Source organism: Gymnoscopelus microlampas, assembly GCF_963454915.1.
Source record: "Gymnoscopelus microlampas genome assembly, chromosome: 19".
Classification (NCBI taxonomy): Eukaryota; Metazoa; Chordata; class Actinopteri; order Myctophiformes; family Myctophidae; genus Gymnoscopelus; species Gymnoscopelus microlampas.
The window spans coordinates 46529967-46554566 of NC_139956.1; the positions used below are offsets into that span (position 1 = coordinate 46529967).

A 24600-nucleotide genomic window follows, 5' to 3' on the forward strand; every position below is an offset into this window, starting at 1 on the left:
CCACTTCCGCATTGAGCGAGTGTACATCAAGTGTATGCTCGACCACTCTCAACAGCTCCTCCGCGGCAGACTTCCGCATCACGTGTACACTTTTTTTTGTTTTTTTCCCCTTCTCCCGTGACGTATACATGGTCCTCCTCCTCCACATGTGCCGAAAACAACGGCCGCACCCCCCCCCCCCCCCTCGCCGCCGCCGCTCACTCGTTGCGCATCTCACACACACACACACACACACACATACACACACTCACACACACACACACACACACACACACACACACACACACAGTGTAAAGTAACTGAAAAGACCGCAACAAGCCACTGGCTTTATTACGTTGTTGAATAAAGCATAATACAATTATACATTGTAATATATTGTGCACACTTTCTGTCTCAAAAGCTGTTTCTATTCGTGCATGCCTCAATGCAGTACACGGACAACTATAAATGACTGAGACAAAGATTATGTTAACATTTTTTACTTCTGGGACGAAGAAAAAGAAAAGAAAACGGGAGGTGCGCGAACAGCGCGATGGAGAAGAAGGACCTGCCGATATTTAATATTGTTTGTTGGTGAAACAATCATGACTGATACACACGAAAGAAGACCCTTCACAGCTAAATAGAGAATTTTACATTTTAAGAATCGGTTCAGAATTGAATGAGTACGACTATAGTTAAATGTGAACCGGTTTCTGCTATAAATATGCATCCACCGTTCTGCGCGCCCCTTGGCTGCGACGTTTCCTTTTTGCCACGCATCTACACTTCATGGAGTACATTTTTGTACTGGGGTTCTGGGGACTGTACGAGCAATAAGAGGGACAGGTCAGGATTAAATCAATAAATGTAAGTTTGCTCATCCTGGCGCTCACTATTTCAGGAATAAATGGCTTTGCACAATAATGTAACTATAAAGAGAACGATGTGGCCATCCATCCACATTGATGAATTGTCTATTCTTATATTCTGTATTATTCTATACCTGCATATTATTCTATGCATAGTATATTTTCATCCACGCCTCTGCTGCTCTGGTCCAACTGTGTGAGACGTCATAAGTGATCGCGGAATTTGCCGTCTCTTTGAAATGACGCGCTGAGTGTAGTCCGATCCTTTGAGGGCAACCGCTCGACCACTCGTCCTCTCAAATAATCCTCGGCTCCTCGCAGGGGCAGGGCTTAGGCGCGAGTGGAGGAAGCGAGGAGAGTGAGCGAGTGACCGAGTTTTGGGGAATGGAATTCAGCTTCTCTCTCTCTCTCTCTCTCTCTCTCTCTCTCTCTCTCTCTCTCTCTCTCTCTCTCTCTCTCTCTCTCTCTCTCTCTCTCTCTCTCTCTCTCTCTCTCTCTCTCTCTCTCTCTCTCTCTCTCTCTCTCTCTCTCTCTCTCTCTCTCTCTCTCTCTCTCTCTCTCTCTCTGCCCCGTATTATCGCTGCTTGCAGCTATATTTTTTTATTTGAAAGTGAAATATCCCTTTAAGCAGCAGGGGTCATATAAAGGGGACATAAAGCTCTTCTTCAGCAGACAGTCTGTGGGGCTGCACATGTCCCAATGACTCAGCCATAACCATATAAGGAGTTCCCATTGCAGCTACGCCCAAATATGGAGTTTGTTGTCTAACCTCAATGTGTCGTCATGGCATCAGGCGCAAACAAATCAGTCAGCCCAAAAGGGGGAGGGGGGGGGCATACCCATTTATGGGCGTATACTGATGACATCAGATATCTCCATATATGGGCATGAAATGAACAAGGACTGAGTGATACAGAGATCTCCATATATGGGCATGAAATGAACAAGGACTGAGAGATACAGAGATCTCCATATATGGGCATATCGGTCGGATCGGCGGTGCGACGTGTGCATATACTGATGACATCAGCGATCTCCATATATGGGCATAAAAGGGACAAGGACTGACAGATACAGAAATCTCCATATATATTGGGTATAAAGGGGAGACAGTTACACAGACAGAAACAGACATCTCCATATATGGGCACAAAAGGGACACAGACCTATGGGTATAACGGGTACTCTGACACTATGACTCAGACATATTGGTCAGATCGGCAGAGCAACCAGTGTTGCCAGATTCTGTGAGAGAAACAAGCAACCAGGTCTAGGAAAACCAGCCCAAAAGAAGCGACTATGGACCACATGAGCACTTTCACATATACATCAGCTATTTGAAAATAGCAGATCTACAAGCTTGTAGATCGGCTATTTTCAAATAAAATATTGCGGGGAAATTGTAATAAGCAGATCTGGCAACCCTGAGTGCAACGTAGGTGTGAGGGCCACGCAGCGGCCTGGATTCTAGATATGAGGGCCCATTATGATAACTTCTACTGTATCTAAATCTAACTGATATAAAGTTCACATTGCAGCGGTGTCTTTGGGCGGGCAGCCCGGGCGGACTGTGACCAAATATGGACATGTCCCGAGGCTGACATCAACGCGTTATCGCCGTGCGCAAATTGGCCGGATCATGCCCAAATATGGACATGCCAAGATGTGGGTGGGCAGATTATGCTCAAATAAGTACATGCCAAGATGTGGATGGATGGATTATACCCAAATATGGACATGCCTGATGTCAGAGCAAAGGGGTGTTGTGTTGTGAATGATGTCACATTGCCCATATGTGACATCATGGAGGTCCCTGATGACTGAGAGACAGAGAGGAAATAGTAGGCAGAATAGTTAGTCTGTCTGACACGTTAGTCTTCAGTATCTTCTCGCTGTGCCGACACTTAGATCACATATCTGCTCTTTCAGTTGCAAATAAAAAGGGATTCACTTTGAACGCTCCAAACTTCATCCACAGCAGCAAGAAACGATGTTTCGACCACGCGGTCCTCTTCCGCCCGACAGAGAGCTGGTCAAGCGATGGGAACGCGAGCAGGCCAGTCTGAGGACGCGGGTGGTGGAGGAGGACACGGAAGAGTGGCAGAGGAGCCCGGCGTTCTCCGGGCTCAAACGAATCGGCGGGGTGGACCTGTCCTTCGTCAAAGGGGACGACGTCAACGCCTGCGCGCAGCTCGTGGTGCTGAGCTACCCCGACCTGAAGGTGCTGTACGAGGACAGCCAGATGGTCACCCTCACCGCCCCTTACATCGCCGGCTTCCTCGCCTTCAGGGAGATACGGTACTTCATGGAGGCCCTGCGACGTCTGGAGAGGAGCCAGCCCGATCTTCTGCCGCAGGTGGTCCTGGTGGACGGAAACGGCCTCTTCCACTACAGAGAGTTCGGCCTGGCGTGTCACCTCGGCGTCCTGTCGGGACTGCCCTGCGTCGGCGTCGCCAAGAACCTGCTGCGGGTGCAGGGCGTGGCGCGGGGCGCCGAGCACGCGTCGCGGGTGGCCGGCCTGCGCAAAGGAGGGGACTCCTTCCCGCTCGCGGTGGCCTCGGGAAAAGTTCTGGGCAAGGCCCTGCGCAGCTCCGACGGCAGCACCAAGCCCGTGTACGTGTCCGTGGGACACAAGATCAGTCTGGACACGGCAGTGCGCCTCACGCACTCGTGCTGTCGCTACCGAGTCTCCGAGCCCATCAGGCAGGCCGACCTTCGCTCAAGGCGATACCTTCGCAGACACTTCCGGTCTTGACGACGTCCCGAGAGAAAATGGAAGACGTCAGTGTTCTGCAATAGGCTCTATGCACTGCAGCCTTATTGTGAAGACATTCACAGGTGTTACCAATGATACTAATGAAGGCTCTGTTCCATTCTGGTCAAACAGAGTCAGGGTGCTGATATTGTGCATGTTGGCTCACTGGAAACACTCTGCTACACCAGTGGCTCTCAAATTTGGGGTTCCTTAAGGGGTTTCCAAATGAGAGTGTACAAATGGAACCAAATGGACCCGTAAGGGTCCATTTGGTTCCATTTGTACACTCTCAGAGTTATGGGGGTCGTGGAATTTGAAAAATCTGAGAACCACTGTGCTACACTAAATAGAACAGAGCCTTCATTAGTATCATTGGTAACACCTGTGAATGTCTTCACAATATGGCTGCTGTACATAGAGCCTATTCTTCTTCCTACACATACGTCATGTCCTAGTATGAGCGAATAGGGGAAGGGGATCAACGTCACGTGATGCCTTTGTTTAGCCCCCAAAAAAACGTCAGCTGTCCCGAAATCGGGCCAAACAAAAGGTGCTTATTGGTAAAAAAAACCCGATGTGTGTCACAAAGAATAGGACCCCCATGGAAATAAGCTCTCCAGCTTTATAGTGTTTAATTCTGTTTTCAATAAAAAACTGGGACTGTCAAAGTACAGTTTAAGTAGGGTTAGGGATATTTATTTTGTTAAAGTAAGTGTTAAATAGTTCTATATTCTCATAATCATTGCTATAGAGTGTTTGTTCAGTAACAGCCTCTCCAGCTCTTTAGTTAACAGAAAATGCTTTTTCAGATCGGGATACCAAGTTAATCGAACCAGGAGAGATAATTCCTACACCATACAGGATAAACAAGTGAAATTAGAAGTGATGACACAAACAAGTGAGCAGATCAAATCGGAACTGTAACACTATAGAATTGAAGCTGATAAATGGGTACTGATTGACTGAAATTCGCAAACCCACCTGAAAATATATTTTCTGTTTATTGAAGAGCTGGAGAGACAACTTTTACTGAACAAACAATGTATAGCAATCAAAATATAGAGCTTAAACGTTACCAACAAAATATCACTTACCCTACAATCCTATATTAAAATTGGCTTAAGGAAAGACGGGCCGGCGGGCATTTGGGGCGCAGCGTGAGGCGTTGTGAGCTTGTAGATCGGCTATTTTCAGTTTATATTCCCCTCAGAATAGGGACGCTAGGGTTCAAGTGGTTCATGTAAATACATAAAAAGTCACACAATCACATAAAATCAAAACATGTGCGCCCCCCTGTCGTAACTCTGAGGACCCCCTAGAGGTCCCGGACCCCCTGTTGAAGACCCCAGTTCTAGTTCATTAACAATAAAATAATAATAAACCCGTCAGACACTGCAAACTTGCACGGTACAAGAGAAAAGTTTTAATAAAGTGAAGCAACGTTTTGGTTGTGAAGACCCGCTTTGATACTTTTTAATCTAGGTGTGCGAAAGTTTTATTAAATACAATTCTTGTTCTTTTAGAAATGGCCTCAAGGTTTCACATTCACTTATACATGCCATCACATTACTGTCATGGAGGGTTTACCTAATTCCTTATCTCCGCATGATGGAATGACTAATTGCTGTGCAAGTAAATCTTAAAGTTTAAGACCTACAAAGCTTGTGTCTTGTACACAATATAACTGAATTGGTTTAACCCATTAAGACCTGGAACGCATCTGTGTCATTTTTAGATTTGAGCTAAAAAGCATTATTTTACACTTTGGCTATTCAAAAATAGCAGATCTACAAGCTCATAGCGCGGCACCGAGTGCCGCGCTATGAGCTTGTACATCTGCTATTTTTGAAAAATCGAGAAAATGTGTGCAAATCTTTGAATATATATATTTTTAAAGCGAACATTTGTAACTCAAATCATTGCTTCTGGCGGTCCCTGGAACAACATATTTTGAGATGGGGGTCCATGGCCACCACAGACAGCAACATACTGTAGGTTTTATTCAAAAGACTGTTAGGATTTAGAAGACACTTTGAAGAATTGGTTAAAAGGCTCAAACTAGTCTTCATTTCATATTTAAGTCATGCCGTTTCAGTTGGAGATCAAATTCACCATTATAGACATTAATGAGGCCTGGAGAGCGGGCCAAAGAGTACATCGTCCATTTTACAGGGGCCAGTTACAATTTGCAGCCACCTGTAGGTGCTCTTTTAGAGCGGTTTTGAAGGAGGGTAAGGAGTCACACTTTAAAGCACTATAGCAGTACTCTTCTGATTGCTTTTGTTGCGATTTTTTCACTTGAGACGTTGGCCTCTAAGCTACAACCCAGGTAGGTAATGTCATCTTTCCTTGCGATGACATTGTCGCCCATTTTGACTGTGAAGTCTTTGGCCTTGCAGCGGTTTATGCTGGACCCAAAAAGAATGGATTCAGTTTTACCCAGGTGTGGTGATAGGTTGTTATCAGTGAGCCAGGTGCAGATTCTACCGAGTTCAGAGCTAAGGGCCTCCTCCTGATCATATGACATGACCCCAAAAAAATCCATTCTCCTGTTCTAGGCTACAGGCCACAAAACCGCTCAGTACCGGTACAGTAATAGCATATTTTAATGTTGAAAAGGAGTGGTATTCCCCTTTAACCCAGTAAGACCTGAGGCCGATTCTACAAATGCCTTCTAAAATAAGTCATTCTCAGACTTTTTCGTGCCAAGGAACCCCAAATTTATATACATTTGGCCACGGACCCCACCTATCGGATGTTGTGCCAGGGACCACCCCAGAAGAGAAGATGTGTTCCCAAAAAAAATCTGTGTCACTTTTTGATTTGAGCTGTAAAGCATTATTTTACACCTTGGCTATCGGTGCCGCGCTATGAGCTTGTAGATCTGCTATTTTTGAAAAAGCGTGAAAATGTGGTCAAATCTTTGAATATATATATATTTTAAAGCGAACATTTGTAACTCAAATCTTTGCTTTTGGGGGTCCCTGGAACAAAATATTTTGAGATGGCGGTCCGCGGCCAAATACATATACATTTTGGGGTCCTTGACATGAAAAAGATTGAGAACCACTGTTATAGCAACATGTTTTTTTTCTCAATAAACAGTTAGGAATTAGAAGACATTTTGTAGAATCGGCCTCAGGTCTTAAAGGGTTAATGGGCTAAGTAAGGAATCGGAGCACTTCTTCCGCCACAAGACAGAATGACCGTTTACCCTCTCAGTGGCTCCGACTTACGTAAACAAGTTGAAGTTAGTGCCAGTGGTCTTTTGGCATAATTCAATCCCTATTTTCATTAAGCATGCTGAGGTTTGCCAAACCAATTAAAGTTAAACAGTTTAAATTGACTCACTAAAAGATGAATAAAACATGATGTTTTCCCCCCAAGAGCCGTCTGTCAACATTGAAACCTCTCAGCTTTCTCAAGAAGAACTGCCTCGGTCTGAGTGGCCTTTTGGCAAATGGAATCAATGACTGGCATCAAAAGTCATTTTGTCAACTGTAGGGTGGTGCCAAATATTGACTTACTGTCTTCACAGGACAAGAGGAGGGAGAGGTGAAGAGAAGAGAAGAGAAGAGAAGAGAAGAGAAGAGAAGAGAAGAGAAGAGAAGAGAAGAGAAGAGAAGAGAAGAGAAGAGAAGAGAAGAGAAGAGAAGAGAAGAGAAGAGAAGAGAAGAGAAGAGAAGAGAAGGAAATAGGTCATCAGGATAATCGGTAATAGAAGAAAGAATGGAAGAATGGAGAATTCAGCCATGCACGCCAGAGACAGTGGTGTAAAGTAACTAAGCACATTTACTCAAGTACTGTACTTCAGTACAATGTTGAGGTATTTTTACTTTACTGGAGTATTTCCAATTTTCAGTAATTTTATTTCTACTCCACTACATCTCGGAGGCAAATATTGTACTTTTACTCCACTACAATTATTTGAAAACTTCAGTTACTAGTTACTTTGTAGATTTTGACTATTATTACAAAACATACATTAATCACTTCAGCCCTATATACATTTCGGCCATTTGAAAATATGGAGCTCAAAAAAATATGGAGCTCACAATATGGAGCTCACAATGCGTTGCGATGCGACACATTGTGAGCTTGTAGATCTGCTATTTTCAAAAGATTTTTATACATTTGAAAACTTGTGAAATGGGACATTCTGCATGATGAGTATTTTGGTACTTTAAGTACATTTTTATACTAATACTTCTGTACTTTTACTCAAGTAAAATTTTAATACCGGATTTTTAGTTGTAACAGAGTATTTCTAGATTGCGTTATTGATACTTTTACTTAAGTAACAAATGAGAGTACTTTTTCCACCACTGCAGAGAGACATAGACAGGGAGGGACATGGAGACACAGGGAGAGACAGACAGGGAGACACAGGGAGACAGACAGACATATAGGGAGGGAGGGACGATGGCCGGTTTCTGTCCTACGCGTTCCCTATGTTTTTTTGTTACTCTTGAATGTTTCTTTTTTGAAAATTTCAGGGAAAATTACCCCAAATACAGCCATCAAAATTTCCCCTCTAAAATGTTTTATTGGAACGTTTTACCCCAAAATCTTAACAAAAGACATACATAGTTATACATAGACCCTCTAATATTTAACACCATTTTACCAAGACCATGGCACTCTAAAACGTCAAACCTTCACTTTTGACCTTGAAAGATAATGTTCCACTAATTCTGTGAAGGAAAATGTTTAATATGTGATTTAGGAGGGTATTAGGACCAATAAAAACTATATCACATTACTATTGGAATTTATTTTGGGTTGGGCCTTTTTTTTGTCTGAGATTGAAAGCATCTGTGTGATTTTAGATTTTAGCTATTCAAAACTAGCAGATCTACAAGCTCATAGCGTGTCACTTTGTGCCGCGCTATGAGCTTGTAGATCTGCTTTTTTTTGTGTAAATCTTTGAGTATTATAATTTTTTTTAAAGCAAACACTTTTATCTTAAATCTTTGCTTCCGAGGGTTCCTGGAACAACATATTTTGAGATGGGGGTCCGCGGCCAAATATATATATATCATTTTGGGGGTCCTTGACATGAGAAAAGGTTTGAGCACCACCGATATAGTTGAAAACTGTTGGGATTTAGAAGACTTTCTTTTTTGAATGGGCCTCAGGTTTGAATGGACTAATTCAGGGGACTTCAACAGGGGGTCCGGGACCCCTAGGGGGTCCTCAGAGTTGCTACAGGGGGTCCGCCAAATCTCTGTGTGAAAGCATCATTGTTTTTCACATTAACCACTTGAACCCTAGCATCCCTATTCTAACCCTATTCATAACCCTATTCTAAATGACAACTTTAGCCGAAAATAGCCGATCTACAAGCTCACAACGCCTCGCAGCGCGAGGCGTTGTGAGCTTGTAGATCGGCTATTTTCGGCAAAGAGGGGAAAAAAGAGCAGACCAAGTACAGAGGGAAGGTTTACTAAGTATTGACGGTTTAAGTGGTTAAATGTCTGAAAATACACATGAACATGAAACCAACATCTATGAAAAGCTTTAATCTGCAACACAATGTTATATATAGTATATAGTGGGGGTCCCTGCTTCATATCTCTCTCAGTTAGGGGGTCCTTGGCCTGAAAAGGTTGAAGACCCCTGACTAATTAATGTCTGTCGGGCTCTAACAGAGGAAGAGGACGGACAGATCAGAGAGGGGGTCTAAGATGTAGGGGACGAGACAGGAAGATGGAGCAAAGTTTGGGGTCTGTGGTTGTGTCAGGATACTATTGTCTCTCAAACAATAGGCTCTATTCACAGCAGCCATATTATGAAGAAATGCACAGGTGTTGCTAATGATACTAATGAAGGCTCTGTTCCATTCTGGTCAAACAGAGTCAGGGTGCTGATATTGTGCATGTTGGCTCACTGGAAACACTCTGTTACACCAGTGGGTCTACAGTTGGGGTCCAGGGACCCTCGTGAGCTTCCAAATGGCCCCTTATGGGTGTGGAACTCTGAGAGTGTACAAATGGAACCAAATGGACCCGCAATATAGAAATACTCTGTTACAAGTAAAAGTCCGGAATTCAAAGTGTACTTGAGTAAAAGCATTGGCATCAAAATGTACTTAAAGTACCAAAAGTAAAAGTACTCACTATGCAGAATGTCCCATTTAACAAGTTTTCAAATGTACAAACATATTTTGAAAATAGCCGATCTACAAGCTCACAATGCGTTGCATAATTGGACGAAATGTATATAGGGCTGAAGGTGGTTAATGTTTCCTAAAACTGAGTAAATACCACAATGAAAAACAAAACGTCACTGTTCGCCCAACATTGTTGTAACTAAGAAAATATAATGTACACACACATGTACGGAGCATTGCTTCATATACATGTGTGCATGGGCTTGTAAAAAAAAAGCTAATAAAGTGTCTCTTGGGATCTACATGTTAACGGCGTGAATCCAGTCAACACTCTCTCTCTCCCAAAACGACCTATCGTGACTTCTTGGGACAAATGTGACCAAACGTCAAACGTTTGACGGGACGGGGGTCTCCCCTGAGGGTCACCTGATGACGTCCCGGTCACTTCCGCGCTCAAACCCAAAAACTGTTAAAGCGACAGAGGCGCGCCGTCTAAAGCGCACTTGAGGCACCGCCAAGCCAGCGAGTCGCCGTGCCGAGTGTTGTGACTGGCTTCGGCCGACTCGGCGCCGTTCGAGTTAATGTCCCGGTTGGTTACCAACTCTCCATCATTTAGCTGGGGACCACCTGGAACCCCCTCAAGGACCACTGGTGGTCCCCGGACCACTGGTTGAGAACCACTGATCTATGACGTCAGTCATCTATGATGTATCTATGACATATGAACTCGGCATTCTGGCAAGGTTTCAGACCCCCATTATCTTTCATCATAAAATGAAAGTAAAATATTTGAAAAAGTGTAAAACGTGAGGGAAAAAAAGAAAATGAAAAAAATTGCAGAGGTAATTCTGTAAATTCAAAAAAGTTGGAATAACTTCAAACATGTTTAACACAAATATTTTCTTATGAGAGTCTCGGGCACAAAATATTTTGAGATGGGGGTCCGCAGCCAATACATCTCAAATTTGGCGGTCCTTGAGAACCACTGCTCTACCATCATCAAATTGATGACCAAACCCGGAAGGAGGGTATAGTTCCGGGGGAGTAACTCCAGGAGTGTACAAATGGAACCATAATTGGCCTGTAAGGGTCCATCTGGTTCCATTTGGGTTGATTTTATAGTGTAGATTGGGGTCCCAGAGATATAAAATTGAAACAAATGGGGGTCCGTGGCCTTAATGCATGTGAAAATGGTAACCATTTGCTCTAGCGTAGTGGTTCTCAAAGTGGGGTCCATTGACTATCAGGGTTCCTTGAGGAGGCTCCTAATTGACCTTTACAGGCCTGTAACTCTGAGAGTGTACAAATTGGGGGGGGGGGTCAATGAAATGACAACGTCTGATAACCACTGCTCTTAGTGGAGCCAAAGTTTGAGCCGGAAGGCGTCCACGCCGTTCAGGTAGTACTGGAACAGCCGCTTGTCTCGGACAAAGCCCAGGTTCTCGTAGAGCTTGAGGGCCGAGTGGTTGGTGGTCTCCGTCTCCAGGACCACCTCGTCACAGTCGCCCTCCACCATGGCGTAGATGGACTTCTTCACCAGGTCGGTGGCGATGCCTTTCCGCCGGTGCCCGGCGTCCACGGCCAGCATGGCGATGTAGCCGCGTCGGACCGTTCTCCTGTGCGTGTCCAGCTTGCACACGACGGCTCCCACGCACTCCTGCCCCGCCATGGCCAGGAAGCAGAGCTGCGGCCAGTTGTGGATGAAGTACCGGTACGTGTAGATGGAGTAAGGCTCGGACAGGGCCTTGGTGATCAGCGCCATGATCCACGGCATCTGTAGCTCCGACTCGTAGCCGACGTAGCGGATCTCGTGGCGGCTCTCGTCCGTCTCTTCGGGAGAACCTTTCGGTTTCAGATTCAGTCTCGCCAGCTGTGCCGCGAGGTGTGTTGTCTCGGCGTCGGGGGGCTTTGTCGTTTCTTCGTCGGTTTCGGGCCGGCTTTGCGTAGCCTCCTCAGTTCTTGCGCTGCTCTTTATTCCGTTCATGTCGTCGTTGTTCAGGAGAGGCTGCCCGCCGGGGCCTCTTGAACGGGGGCCTCCTTTGCCATGGTGGCAATCCTCACTGATCGGTGTCCCTTCCTCGGTGGCGCTGCTGCTTTCATAGTTGTCATTGGACGGTCTGGTAGGACTTTCGGGACGGTTCTCTGTGCCCTGGTGGCTGTCGGCATCCTCTGATGGGTCGATGATGCCGTTTAACTGCTGCTGTTCCTGGGGTTGCATCTCGGCGCGGATCGCCGTCGGGTTAGCATGCGATGATACCGTGTTTTTCTGACGTTTCTTGATCGCTTGTCGCTTGCGGTCCTCGCCGACCACCTGTGACTCCTTCCCAGTGACAGCGGTGGTGAAGGGGTCCTCTTGCCTGTCGCGGTCCGTCTGCCCTTCTTCCCAGGACGCCACGGCCCTACCCCCGGGGAAGGGAGTGGCTTCAGACGGGGTTGCGGGCAACGCGCTACTCGGCCCAGTCATCACTGTAGCCATCCCACGACATGGAGGTGGAGATTTGATTTCATTCACGGGGTGGAAGTCTTCACTGACTCAAGTCACTTCACCGCATATAAATCCACGGATCCCTGAAGTGTTACAGGTCCCATCTGTGACGTTTGATGTTACTTCACCCTTGATTTCCCAGCTGCCCCATACATGGGCATAATGTGACATCAGACATAACACAAACCGTTGTCTGACAATGCCCATTTGTGCTGACCTCTCGCATGTCCATATTTGGGCACAATCCACGCTCCCTCCCGCCCCGCCACAACACGTTTTAAAATGTTTATTTCTCGTTGCGCGAGGAAAGCCTGACAGTAGTTTACTGTTACCAGAAATGCAACGCGTTGTGAGCTTGTAGGACGGCTGTTTTTGCACGCCACCATTGTACAGCTAAGTAAAATACAGGGCTTAAATAATTAATCCGACTAACTGTTGCTTATAAAAATAAATCTATTCGAAGATTCTCGTGTTGATGTGTTGAAATGGGGAGAAAAGAATAATCAAACAAAAACTTGGTTCTCAATTATTCTATTTACCTACCGTATATGAGCAACGTTAAAGCTGCACTATGTAACTTTGCTGTACTTACCCCGGGTTTGAAGCCGGGTCTTCTGCGCAAGTGCTGAATTTCTAACCATTGAGCCAATAGAGCCTGCCTGCTTGACCTAGAACATAAATGATATCTTGACCAGGGTTGCCACATCTGCTTATTATAATTTCCCCGCAAGATTTCCTTTGAAAATAGCCGATCTACAAGCTCACAACGCGTCGCATCGCGACGCGTTGTGAGCTTGTAGATCGGCTATTTTCAAATAGCTGATGTATATGTTAAAGTGCTCATGTGGCCCATAGACGCTTCTTTTGGGCTGGTTTTTCCTAGACCCGGTTGCTTGTTTCTCTCACAGAATCTGGCAACACTGGATCTCGACCTTCAGGTCAAAATGGATGTCCAGAAACAGGATGGGGTCAAAGGTCGTGTCCAACCAAGACAAAGGATCTAAAATGTCTCAATAGAAGAGCAGGGAGACCAAACACAACCACCTCAATTGTATAAGTTATATTGTACTAACATACTCTTACCATACAGATTACATTTTATTCATTAAAAAAAAAAGTTACATAGTGCCACTTTAAGTTGGTTATTGGTTCCGAATGTCAGTTTTGATGCAATTTCCCAGCTCTAACACAAACACACATGCCTACAAACACACAGCAAAATCTAATTAGTATAACTGGCCCAAAGGGACCATTTGGGTTCACAGTCACACTCTTGGAGTATGACTTGTTGACACGGAGGGTTTTACTGTGCAACTGTGCAGGCTCTTGCGGTTAAGGGAAGGTCTTTCTCAATACTTGAACAAACAACTACAAGAACTTGAACATACATTCTCTCTCTCTCCCTCTCTCTCTCTCTGAGCTGTAGTGATCAGCTCAGCTGTGCTCTCAGTTGGATCTGCACCCTAAACAGACATCATGTGCGGGCGGGCGTTATGTACAACATGAGGTCTTAACATAAGTATTTAGTGCCAGAGCACACAGCCCTTCCCCTGTGTCACATCATTTGTTACAGTCTACTTTAGTCGGTCTCTCTCTCTCTCTCTCTCTAGGCCATACAGATCACACAGGGAGGAGTGATTCAATAATCAGAGGTCCTTGAGGGGGCAAAATGAGTTAATATAGCACCACAATCGGCTTAACCACTTAAAACCTATATATATATATACAGCACATCGGCTATTTGAAAATATCCGATTTCGAGCTTGCTGATGTGCTACTTTTGATGCTTTTGTGTATCTCAATTTGTCACTCAAATCTTTGCTTCTGGGGATTCTACAAATGTCTAAATGCTAAGTTTTTTTTTTCTTTTCCAAACGTATGTTGCTACATATATATCAGTGGTTCTCAAACTTTTTTCATGCCAAGGACCCCCAAAATGATATGTATTTGTTCACCGAACAACACATAGGCTATTTGAAAATAGCCGATTTACAAGCTCACAACTTGTCGCATCGCGACGCGTTGTGAGCTTGTAGATCTGCTATTTTCAAATATTTTATTACTTTTGGTACTTCAAGTACATTTTGATGCCAATACTTTTTATATTTTTTATTCTGGACTTTTACTTGCAACAGAGTATTTCTATACTGCAGTATTGGTACTTTTACTTAAGTAAAGAATTTGAGTACTTTTTCCACCACTGCATATTTCACTGAAAAGTATTAACGAGGGCTTGTGACTTAAACAAAACCTACAATGGATACACTGGAACACAGGTTATTTTTTTTACCCATTTCCCTGAAAAGTTGTGATTTTCCACCTGACGTCGGCCACAATTTGTTACAGTGTCTTTATTTGCTCTCTCTCTCTCTCTCTCTCTCTCTCTCCAGGCCATACAGTTCACACTGGGTGGAGTGTGAGTCAATATAATCTCCGTCTGTGTCTGGCTTCCACACAACAGTGTTTCTCAACCAAGGGGATTAATCCATAAAACCGGGAACGCATCTGTGTCATTTTAAGATTTATTTTGCTTTTCAAAAACAGGAGATCTACAAGAGCTATTTTTTGAAATATATAATAATAGATATATTTTTAAAGCGAACATTTTAACTAAAATCTTCTGCTTCTTTTTTTGGTTCTATATCAGTGATCCAATTTTAGTAAAAAAATATATACAGTGAGATTTGCACACATTTTCACGATTTAAAACATAAAGATCTACAAGCTCATAGTGTGGCACTCGGTGCTCTGTGCCGCACTATGAGCTTGTATATCTGCATCCGGTCTTAATGGTTTAACAGCCCAGGTTTGGACCAGGAGACATCACATTATGGACAAAGCACCAGTGGTCACATTTTTTTACTCAAGTAAAAATATACTACCATGTAGAAATGCTCTAAAGTAAAAGTCTGGTATTCAAAATCCACTTGAGCGAAAGTACAAAAGTATTAAAAGATGTACGCTACGTAAAAAAAGTACTCATTATGCAGAATGTCACATTTCGCAAGTTTCCAAATGAAAATAGCAGATCTACAAGCTCACACCGCGTCTTTTTGCAACGCGTTGTGAGCTTGTAGATCAGCTATTTTCAAAGAGCCGAATTATATAGGGCTGAAGCGCTTAATGTATGTTTTGTAATAACAATCTAAATCTACAAAGTAAGTAGTAATTCACATTTCCAAATTATTGTAGTGGAGTAAAAGTACAATATTTGCCTCTGAGACGTAGTGGAGTAGAAGTAAAAGTATTGAAGATTGGAAATACTCAAAATGGTACTTAAGTACCGTATAATGGAGTAAATGTACTTAAGTTACTTTCCACCACTGCAAAGCACAGTACAACTTTAATTGGGACTGCTACAATCAATTGTATTCTTAGCCATTTAATTGTTCTGTGAATTACTCTTTTGATTAATCAAATTATCGAGAAACATGTTCTTGTTACTTATACTTATTTATTTTTTTATAATAGATTGAATAACCTGATTTACCAGCCCTATTTTATGCTTTGTTTTACAGCAGAAATGTCATGCAGAAATATTTTCCCTATTTCAGAAAATCTATTTTATTACAATCTTTTCTTTTTTATCAACTGAATCAATGACTTCGATTAACTGTTGGCACCCCTGTCTCTTTAATGTAATCTCATTTAGTATTCTGGTGGAACCAGTACAAGAAATTGATTAGAGGAACAAAACATATATTCAAGGTAATGAAAATTCATGACATGCACACACACGGTTTACATGGTATGCTATGAAACATAAAATGTAGCGCTGACGTGTATGCATACTTAGAGATAGGGAAAGTGATATTGTTTTGTTTAAATAAGTGTTAAGTAGCTCTAATTACTGATAGCAGGCATTGCTATAGAGTGTTTGTTCAGTAACAGGAGTCTCTCTTTGACTATTCAAAAATAGCAGATATACAAGCTCATAGCGCGGCACATGAGCTTTTAGATCTGCTATAAAAAGGGGTCTACACGTAGACCCCTTTTACTAAACAAACACTCTTTAGCAATTATTACTATCAGAATATAGTGCTTTTAAACAAAACAAATATCACTTACCCTAATACAAACAAATCATGGACATATCAGACCGTGGAAGAACAGGATTTTGGGATTAATTTGAATGCGATGAGGTCATTGAAAAACCACGCTTATACACCTACACACGCGTGCACGTTCCTTCCGCGCACGGTCACTCACCCAATTCTGCCGTGGCATTATCCACTGGCCTTGGCCGCATGCCGCCGGTGTGTGTGTGTGTGTGTGTGTGTGTGTGTGTGTGTGTGTGTGTGTGTGTGTGTGTGTGTGTGTGTGTGTGTGTGTGTGTGTGTGTGTGTGTGTGTGTGTGTGTGTGTGTGTGTGTGTGTGTGGGGGGTACCACAGTGTGATTACATTATGTGGATTAAGTGATTAAGGTGGCAGGATCTAAGTGGATTTTGTCACATAAAAAAAAAGAGAGTTTTGGCCTGTAGCTAGTTAGTCTGGTCTTTTATTCATCGGGGAAAGAACGAGGGTTTTTCGAGGCTGTTGCCCTCATGTCTGTCAGTTCAGTTATGTTAACACTTTTTATCATTGCTGTCGAGCAGAAACCTTGTATCCCCACAGTTCAACGTTTTTTCTTTGTTTTCGTTTGTTCGTAAATTGTAATGCCTACAATTCCAAGTGCTTGTCAGGGTGGGGGTTCAAAAGTGATTATTTGGGGGGGGGGGGGGACTACATAATCAGGGGTGCACATAACTGGTGCGCAGGTGCGCATGCGCACCCAAAATAAATAATGCGCACCAGATCAGAAGACGCAAGGCGCTTTTGCGTACCAACAGCTGGGACAGGAATTTCCAAGCTTTAATTTTTTAGCAAAACTAAAAAATAATCAGCCCCATGTACAGCCATTAGGCGCAGGGGGAGAGGACACATGCTGCACGTGATTGTGTGCCTTGCGTCGCCTCGCATTGCCTCGCATCGCCTCGCATCGCCTCGCCTCGCATTGCCTCGCTGCGTGCACGCAGCCAGCAGCGGCTGTTAAGAGGCACTCGTCACCGATGATGAACGCACCGTAATGGTGGAAAATATGCCGTGAACGTGCCAATCTGCCGGATAAAAGCAGCGCAGCACAGGGCACCAACCTTGGGGGCTTCTCCTAACGGCGTGAGAGAAAAAAAGAACGGCGAAAATCGGCGGAAAATCTGCTTTGAAAATAGTCGATCTACAAGCTCACAACACGTCCTTTTTCTCTCACGCAGCACCCCCCGTTGACAAAACTGACCGGTGGGCGCCGTAAATGCTGACAATGTGTGTGATAGAAGGTCTTTTTGGATAGATACTTACTTCCTTCTACTGTCTACCCTCACGCATGTGGAGGTCTGAGCCCAGGCCAGGATCCGATGTTTTAACTGTGGCTTTAGCTTACATCTTTCCCCTGTCCTATCTTTGATAATGGCCAGATGTTTTAACTGTTTTTTAACCCATTCAATCCAGGCACGGCACCGAGTGCCGCGCTATGGGCTTTTATATTTGCCATTTTTGAAAAAAGAAAAATGAAAATGTGTGCAAATCTTTGAATATATATATATATACATTTTTAACTCAAATCTTTTCTTCTGGGGGTCCCTGGAACAAAATATTTTGAGATGGGGGGGGGTCAACAAACAGAATCCAGCACAGAACACCAATGGTGTTGATCGTGTGGATTGTGGAAGTAAAATGGTGGATGTGTGGATAGGACTATATGAACAAACTTGTTCTATCAACAAAACGCATCGCATTCTGTTTGTGTGACATGCATGATGCAAAGGTTTTGAAAGTGAAACTGGTCAAAGTCACTGGCCAGCTACTGTAGCAACATAAGCTTTTTTTAATGTTTCAACTGTTAGGATTTAGAAGACATTTGTAGAATAAGATGCAAAACCAAAATTGCTTTAAAAAAATATTATATTCAAAGATTTGCACAGATTTTCACGATAAAAATAAATAAATAGCAGATCTACAAGCTTGTAGCGTGGCACTCGGTGCCGAGCTTATAGATCGGCTATTTTTGCTACTTTTGTGTAACATAGAATGGCCCGACAGTATATTCAATGTGGCCCTCTGGAGTGACTGTGGAAATTATAGTGGCCCTCTCCATCATCAAAGCTGCCCAGCCCTGTGCTAAAGAGTAAAAGAAAGAGGCAGCGATGTGGGCCGTCTGGACATGTTTCATGGTAAAAATCCAATCTGAAGCACCGTCATGATGCGGTTTACAAAGAGTATCAGGACAACCTTCCAAGTCGACGGTACTTTTCCTATGTTTCCCTCCCTGCTTTATCTAGCTAAATCGCATGTAGTGTGCCACTCACATGCCACACACAAGATAAATATCAAACATGCTTGATCATTATCTGATGCGTCTCTGAGCAGATTACAAGGTTTTAAGATTGGATCTTGGATGGAACCCCTCACGCTACAACATAATCCGGGAAAGATAATCAGTTTCTGCCTTTTGTGTAACATATTGTCAGGAGAGGCATTAGGGCACATCTTTCTCCTGTCCTTACCTTTGATGATCACCGGATGTTTTAAACTTGGATTTAGGCCCTGTCCTACCTTTCAAGATGGTCATATGTTGATTTAGGCCCTATCCTACCTTTCAAGATGGTCATATGTTGATTTAGGCCCTATCCTACCTTTCAAGATGGTCATATGTTGATTTAGGCCCTGTCCTACCTTTCACGATGGTCATATGTTTATTTAGAGGACATCTGTCTCCCGTCCTACCTTTCTAGATGTATATTTAGCAAGGACTCTGCAGTCTGGCGGACTGAACTGGCGCACCACCGATACGGAATTGGTCAGCACCGAGGCCGAAAAATATACCACTACGGCACTGTGGTACGCTGTTTTTGAGTGTTTAGTTTTCATTGTTGCTAAACTTAAAATATGAAATACGTGTGAACCCAAAGTGGTTCTCAAACTTTTTTCACGTCAAGGACCCCCAAAATGATATGTATTTGGCCGCGGACCCCCCATCTCAAAATATTTTGTTCCAGGGACCCCCAAAAGCACAGATTTGAGTGACAAATGTTTGCTTTGAGTATTGAAAGATGTGCACACATTTGCACGATTTTAAAAAAAATAGCAGATCTACAACCGCCTGGTACCCCCCCCCCCCCCCCCCACCCAAGGACCCCTAGGGGTCCCCGAACCGCACTTTAAGACGCTGACTTTAAGAACCAATGGTATATTGTACTGCTATTGAGATGTATGGCCTAAATGTTCTTGTGCATATGGTGCACCCTCCAGTAGGGTTTAAGGGTGCATCTTTCTCCTGTCCTACCTTTGAGGATGGTCAGGTGTTTTCCCGAGACGGTCATCTGTTGACACTTAACGGTGGGGGGCGGCAGAACACTCAGGGTGGTGCTGACTACATATGGACGAGACAGACAGACAGACAGACAGACAGACAGACAGGGGTTAGATTAAGCTTCATTTTTTTTCACAAGCTAAGATATAAAGTAAAAACATCATGAGAGTAATAAGCGGTATATAGTGCAGAGAGAGACAAAAAAACACCCACATGGGCGTATTGGTGGCTTCTACCTCAATAATTATATTCACAATAATTGTTTATGATTATACAATGCAATTATTGCAATTAGTGTAACATCCGTATTCACAATAATAAAGGAAGGAATGCAGTTTTCTCATCTGAAAGGGTACGCGCGACGCGCGTGTGTGTGTGTGTGTGTGGGAGACTTGTGATCTTTTAGTTCTATCACACATAAACAGAACTGCTGTCTATTTATTTGTTCTTGTACAGTACGAGCGGATATTGCTACTAGTAAATGAAGGAAATATATATTGCTTGCACATTCTTTTCTTGTTTTTGCTAAATTTGCTTTAGTTTGCCAACACGACTGAAGGCACAAACAAATCTTGCACACTGTCATTAAGTTGCAAATACATATACTTTATTGTCTCCGCCAGTTTTGCACCCTGTCCGTCCGTGTGTCCACGTCCGTCTGTCTGTGTCGTGAGCAGCTAATCTGCGGCACCGTTGGCACAATCGCAGCAAAACTGTGCAAACACACTCCCTGGATGCCAGAGCTGAACCTCTGCTTTGAATTTTTCAGATTGGCCTGTTATAGCGCCACCAGGAGGCAGATTTTTGTGAAACCAAATGTTTTATTATTTTAAATTATTATTATTATATATTACTATGCATTATCTCTATGGTCATGTGATCAACGCTGATCTGTCCGATTTTTTATATGCCAACCTGATTGGCTAAGATTGCCATCTAAAGTTTGCAGGAGTGGCTTGTTATGAACAAAATGCCTCAAATCATAAACACAGCGTCCGATTGCCGTGAAACTTTGTACACACATTCCCACTAGGCCGTGGAAGAAATGCCACCCTTTTCACATTGTCCTGTTATAGCGCCACCAAGAGGCCGATGTTGGCAAAACACATTACAAATTACTAAATTACAAATTGTCCAAACATCTGTACACATTATCTCTACAGTCAAATGATCAAGACGAATCTGTCCAATTGTTCATATTCCATCCTGATTGGCAAATTCCAAACATTGCTGGCCCACAATAACCTACCTGACATGGCGGAGACCTGTGCTCCGAGGACCACTTTTTCTAGTTAATGATCATCATTTCAATCCTTTGTACAATTTCTTTCTTTTTTTTAAAGTTTTTTATCCTGATCACTCTAATGATCATGCAGATCAGTCTTTTTAGTTTGCCAATAAAGCGACTAATGGTGCATCCCTAGTATAAACGGGGGTTCACCTTGAGCCTTGAAGGTGCTCAGGTCGTGTCTGAAGGTGTGTGTGGGGCTCCTGAGCTGCAGCACGGTGAGGTAGCCATGTTCCTTCACCTCCATCTTCTGGTCCTCCTGTTTCCACACGGTTACTATGATCTGACACACACACACCACACACCACACACACACACACACACACACACACACACACACACACACACACACACACACAATAATTAATCAATATTACAGTGCATATCATGAGAAAGTGTTTCTCAAACTTTTTTGTGTCAAGGACCCCCAGATTTATATGTATTTGGCCACGGACCCCCATCTGAAACAGTTTTGTGTCAGGGACCCCCAGAAGAGAAGACTTATGTTACGAAAATTGTAATGAATTATTTCAAATTTTCCAAACAATATTTTTCAAATATTTTCAAGAATAGCAGATGTACGAGCTCGCAGTGTGGAACGAAGTGCAAGCTTGTAGATCTGCTATTTTTGAATAGCCAACATATAAATGGATAAAGTGGTAAAGATGATTGTGATGCTCTGTTTACTACTTTTGCTGGGGACCCCCTGGATCAGGCTTTGAAGATATGGGGGTGCCATACCTTTAGTTGCTTTGTACAAAACACATCAGTGTTTTGTACCCTGTGCGAGCAGTAACTGGGAGCCAATGGAGGGAGCAGAGAAGGGGGGAGACACGTGAAACTTTTCGCTGGTTTAAGACCAAGCGGATCATTTGGAGGGGCTTAACCCAAAAAATAGCAGATATACAAGCTCATAGCGTGGCACCGAGTGCCGCACTCTGAGCTTGTATATCTGCTATTTTTGGAAAAGAATCGTGAAAATGTGTGCAAATCTTTGGATATATATATATACATTTTTAACTTAAATCTTTGAATCTGGGGGGTCCCTGGAACAAAATATTTTGAGATGGGGGTACGCAGCCAAATACATGGCATTTTGGGGTTCCTTGACATGAAAAAAGTTTGAGAACCACTGATATTATAGCAACATAGGTTTTTTTCAAAATCCCCAGAAGCTAAGATTTGGGTTAAAGATGTTTGCACAAATTTTCATGATTTTTCAAAAATAGCAGATCTACAAGCTCATATCGCGGCATTCGGTGCCGCGCTATGAGCTTGTAGATCTGCTATTTTTGAATAGCTGCCCAAAGAAATCTAAAAATGACACACAGATGCGTTCCCGGTCTTAATGGGTTAAGTGTGCATGCCGGGAGGCCAGGAAGGAGCGTGTTACATACAGTTTTGATATGACTGATGGCTGGATAAGGAGCTGGGCGATATAATGGTAGGCAACACGCGGCCAGAACTGTCTCGCCAGCGATAATGTCTGGCCGGGTAGATTATTATAATTACATCTAGGTGCTATAGGCAAGATTTGGACAGCAATGGCTTTATATTGACATTATTATGGCCATTGGGTAGGATGGCCATAATAGTTCCCTTTTCATTCTTCCATGAATGTTCTGTTTTCACCGACAAACTTGTATCATGTTTAAAAAACGAACCAAAACTGTGTTTCAAATGCCTTAAACAATTCACTGTTCTCTGTTCTAAGAGGAGACCTTGAACCATGAAAGAGCTCTTGTTCAGAAAGGAGTACGACTGACTGACTTTTTTTGATGAAATTGTGCCACATTCAAGGATGGGACCTGTACCAAATTATTTCTATCTGCACCTGTAACATTTGATTACACACACACACACACACACACACACACACACACACACACACACACACACACACACACACACACACACACACACACACACACACACACACAGAACAGTTGTACCACACACCATTATTTATTAACCTTTATAAAAAATATAGCTATAATTGTAATTACGGTGGTTTGTTGCATGTTACAATTCCTAAATTAGCCATTGTTTAATCTTTGTTGTCCGTGAATGAATGAGCAGACTTATGTGGGACCAAAGCTTGCGTATGTCATAAGAATGCCTTATTCTTCATGCAAAATCAATAACAATAGTGCCAAACCTCAAATAAAATATTTATGCGACCAACATTTGTCATCACATATAAAAGAAAAGAAAAAAAGATGTCAAACGATCTATTGCTTGGATGCATATTATAGACCTGATGCAAATGCAGCCAGTATTTTCAGTTGACAAATTTATAGCCGAATTATTAGTTCCCTCAGCATGTTTGCCGTTTCTGCAAGTGTGGCCACAGTTTCGCGTATTGGACTTTCATGCGAAATCCAATGTAATTTAAAATCCAATGTAATTGTTTAACCCATTCAATCCGGGGACGTGTCTCTGTCATTTTATATTTCTTTGGCTATTCAAAAATAGCAGATCTACAAGCTCATAGCGTGGCACCGAGTGCCGCGCTATGAGCTTGTAGATCTGCTATTTTTTGGAAAAATATAGATTTTTTTTTTGCAAATCTTTGAACATTTTGAACTCAAATCTTTGCTTCTCGGGTCCCTGGAATAAAATATTTTGATATGGGGGTCCGCGGCCAAATACATATAATATTGGGGGTCCTTGACATGGAAAGGTTTTGAACACACCACTGTACCAACATACGTTTTCTTTCATAAAACTGTTAGGATTTAGAAGATTTTGTTTTTCTATGAGCCTCAGGTCTTAATGGGTTAAATCAAATAAAATAAAGGAAAATAATCATTTTTAACACAATGGCTGCCAATGACGTATATATACGTCTTTTAATTATCAGCTGTTGTCCGCCAATGACGTATATATACGTTGTTTTTTTTTGAATTTTTTTATAATTTCAACCCTTGTCGAATTACGAACAGATTAGGAGCTAAAAATGTTCGAAGATTTGCTGCTCCATTCACTTCAATGTTAAAATTCAAACAGACAAACAATTCACTTTGTTTTTTGGTTTAAAACTACTGGTTTTGAGCTATATTGAAACATCAAACAACACATGTCAACGAGGTCATTTTACACCTGAATCTCATCTGTGATTAGAAACCATCTGGGGATCAATCATACTGGAGGAAAAAAATCTGTGGTTACGCGAACAGGTACCAAAATCATGGCAAAACCCTGGCAGAGGCTACAGTTCTGAAAAAACTCTGGCAGGCAATGTGTTAAAAAGTTAAAATATGGATACAAGGTTTGTGCCGATATGTGGGATGAATCCAACAGGATAAACATAGCAGGTCTGTAGGCACTTGACAGTTCATCTGTCACTGCCAGCAGCACACGTCATGTAGTGGGCACATCAAAGCAGTGTGCGTCCCACATTAGGATGAAAGGCCATTAGAACTAATTAATGTGTACTGTTAACCCATTAAGACCTGAGGCCCATTCAACAAATTCCTTCTAAATCAGTAGTTCTCACACTTTCAAGATTAAAACAAATATATATTTAATAGCAGATGTACAAGCTAGCAGCGCGATCTGCTATTTTTGAATAGCCAACGCTGAAATCTAAAATGATGCTTTCCCGGTTTTAATGGGTTAATGTGTTAAATGACAGTCTGAGCACTGCTGAGGGTCACTTTGGAAAACAGAACGAGCGTGTAACACTGCTAGAGTATTGTATGAATGAGTTACAATTATATACCATATTTAAATTATTCATAAATAAAATAAATTACATTTTC

The 24600-nt window shown here is 42.8% G+C and overlaps 2 protein-coding genes across 2 annotated transcripts in view; one reads left to right on the plus strand and one right to left on the minus strand.

Annotated features, from left to right (window-relative positions):
• Positions 1-24600, minus strand: part of trappc14 (trafficking protein particle complex subunit 14) — an 80220-nt gene that overhangs the window by 40011 nt on the left and 15609 nt on the right. Inside the window, exons 4-5 of the mRNA XM_084043365.1 lie at positions 20990-21119; positions 19522-19608 (exon numbers count right to left, since the gene is read on the minus strand). Of these exons, the coding sequence (XP_083899491.1) occupies positions 19522-19608; positions 20990-21119 (217 nt within the window). The remainder of the gene's footprint in view (positions 1-19521; positions 19609-20989; positions 21120-24600) is intronic.
• On the plus strand, positions 2842-3606 carry LOC311035128 (endonuclease V-like; the record flags this gene model as incomplete). Its single annotated transcript, XM_084043210.1, has 1 exon — positions 2842-3606. One exon carries the CDS (start codon positions 2842-2844, stop codon positions 3604-3606), a length of 765 nt encoding a protein of 254 aa, XP_083899336.1.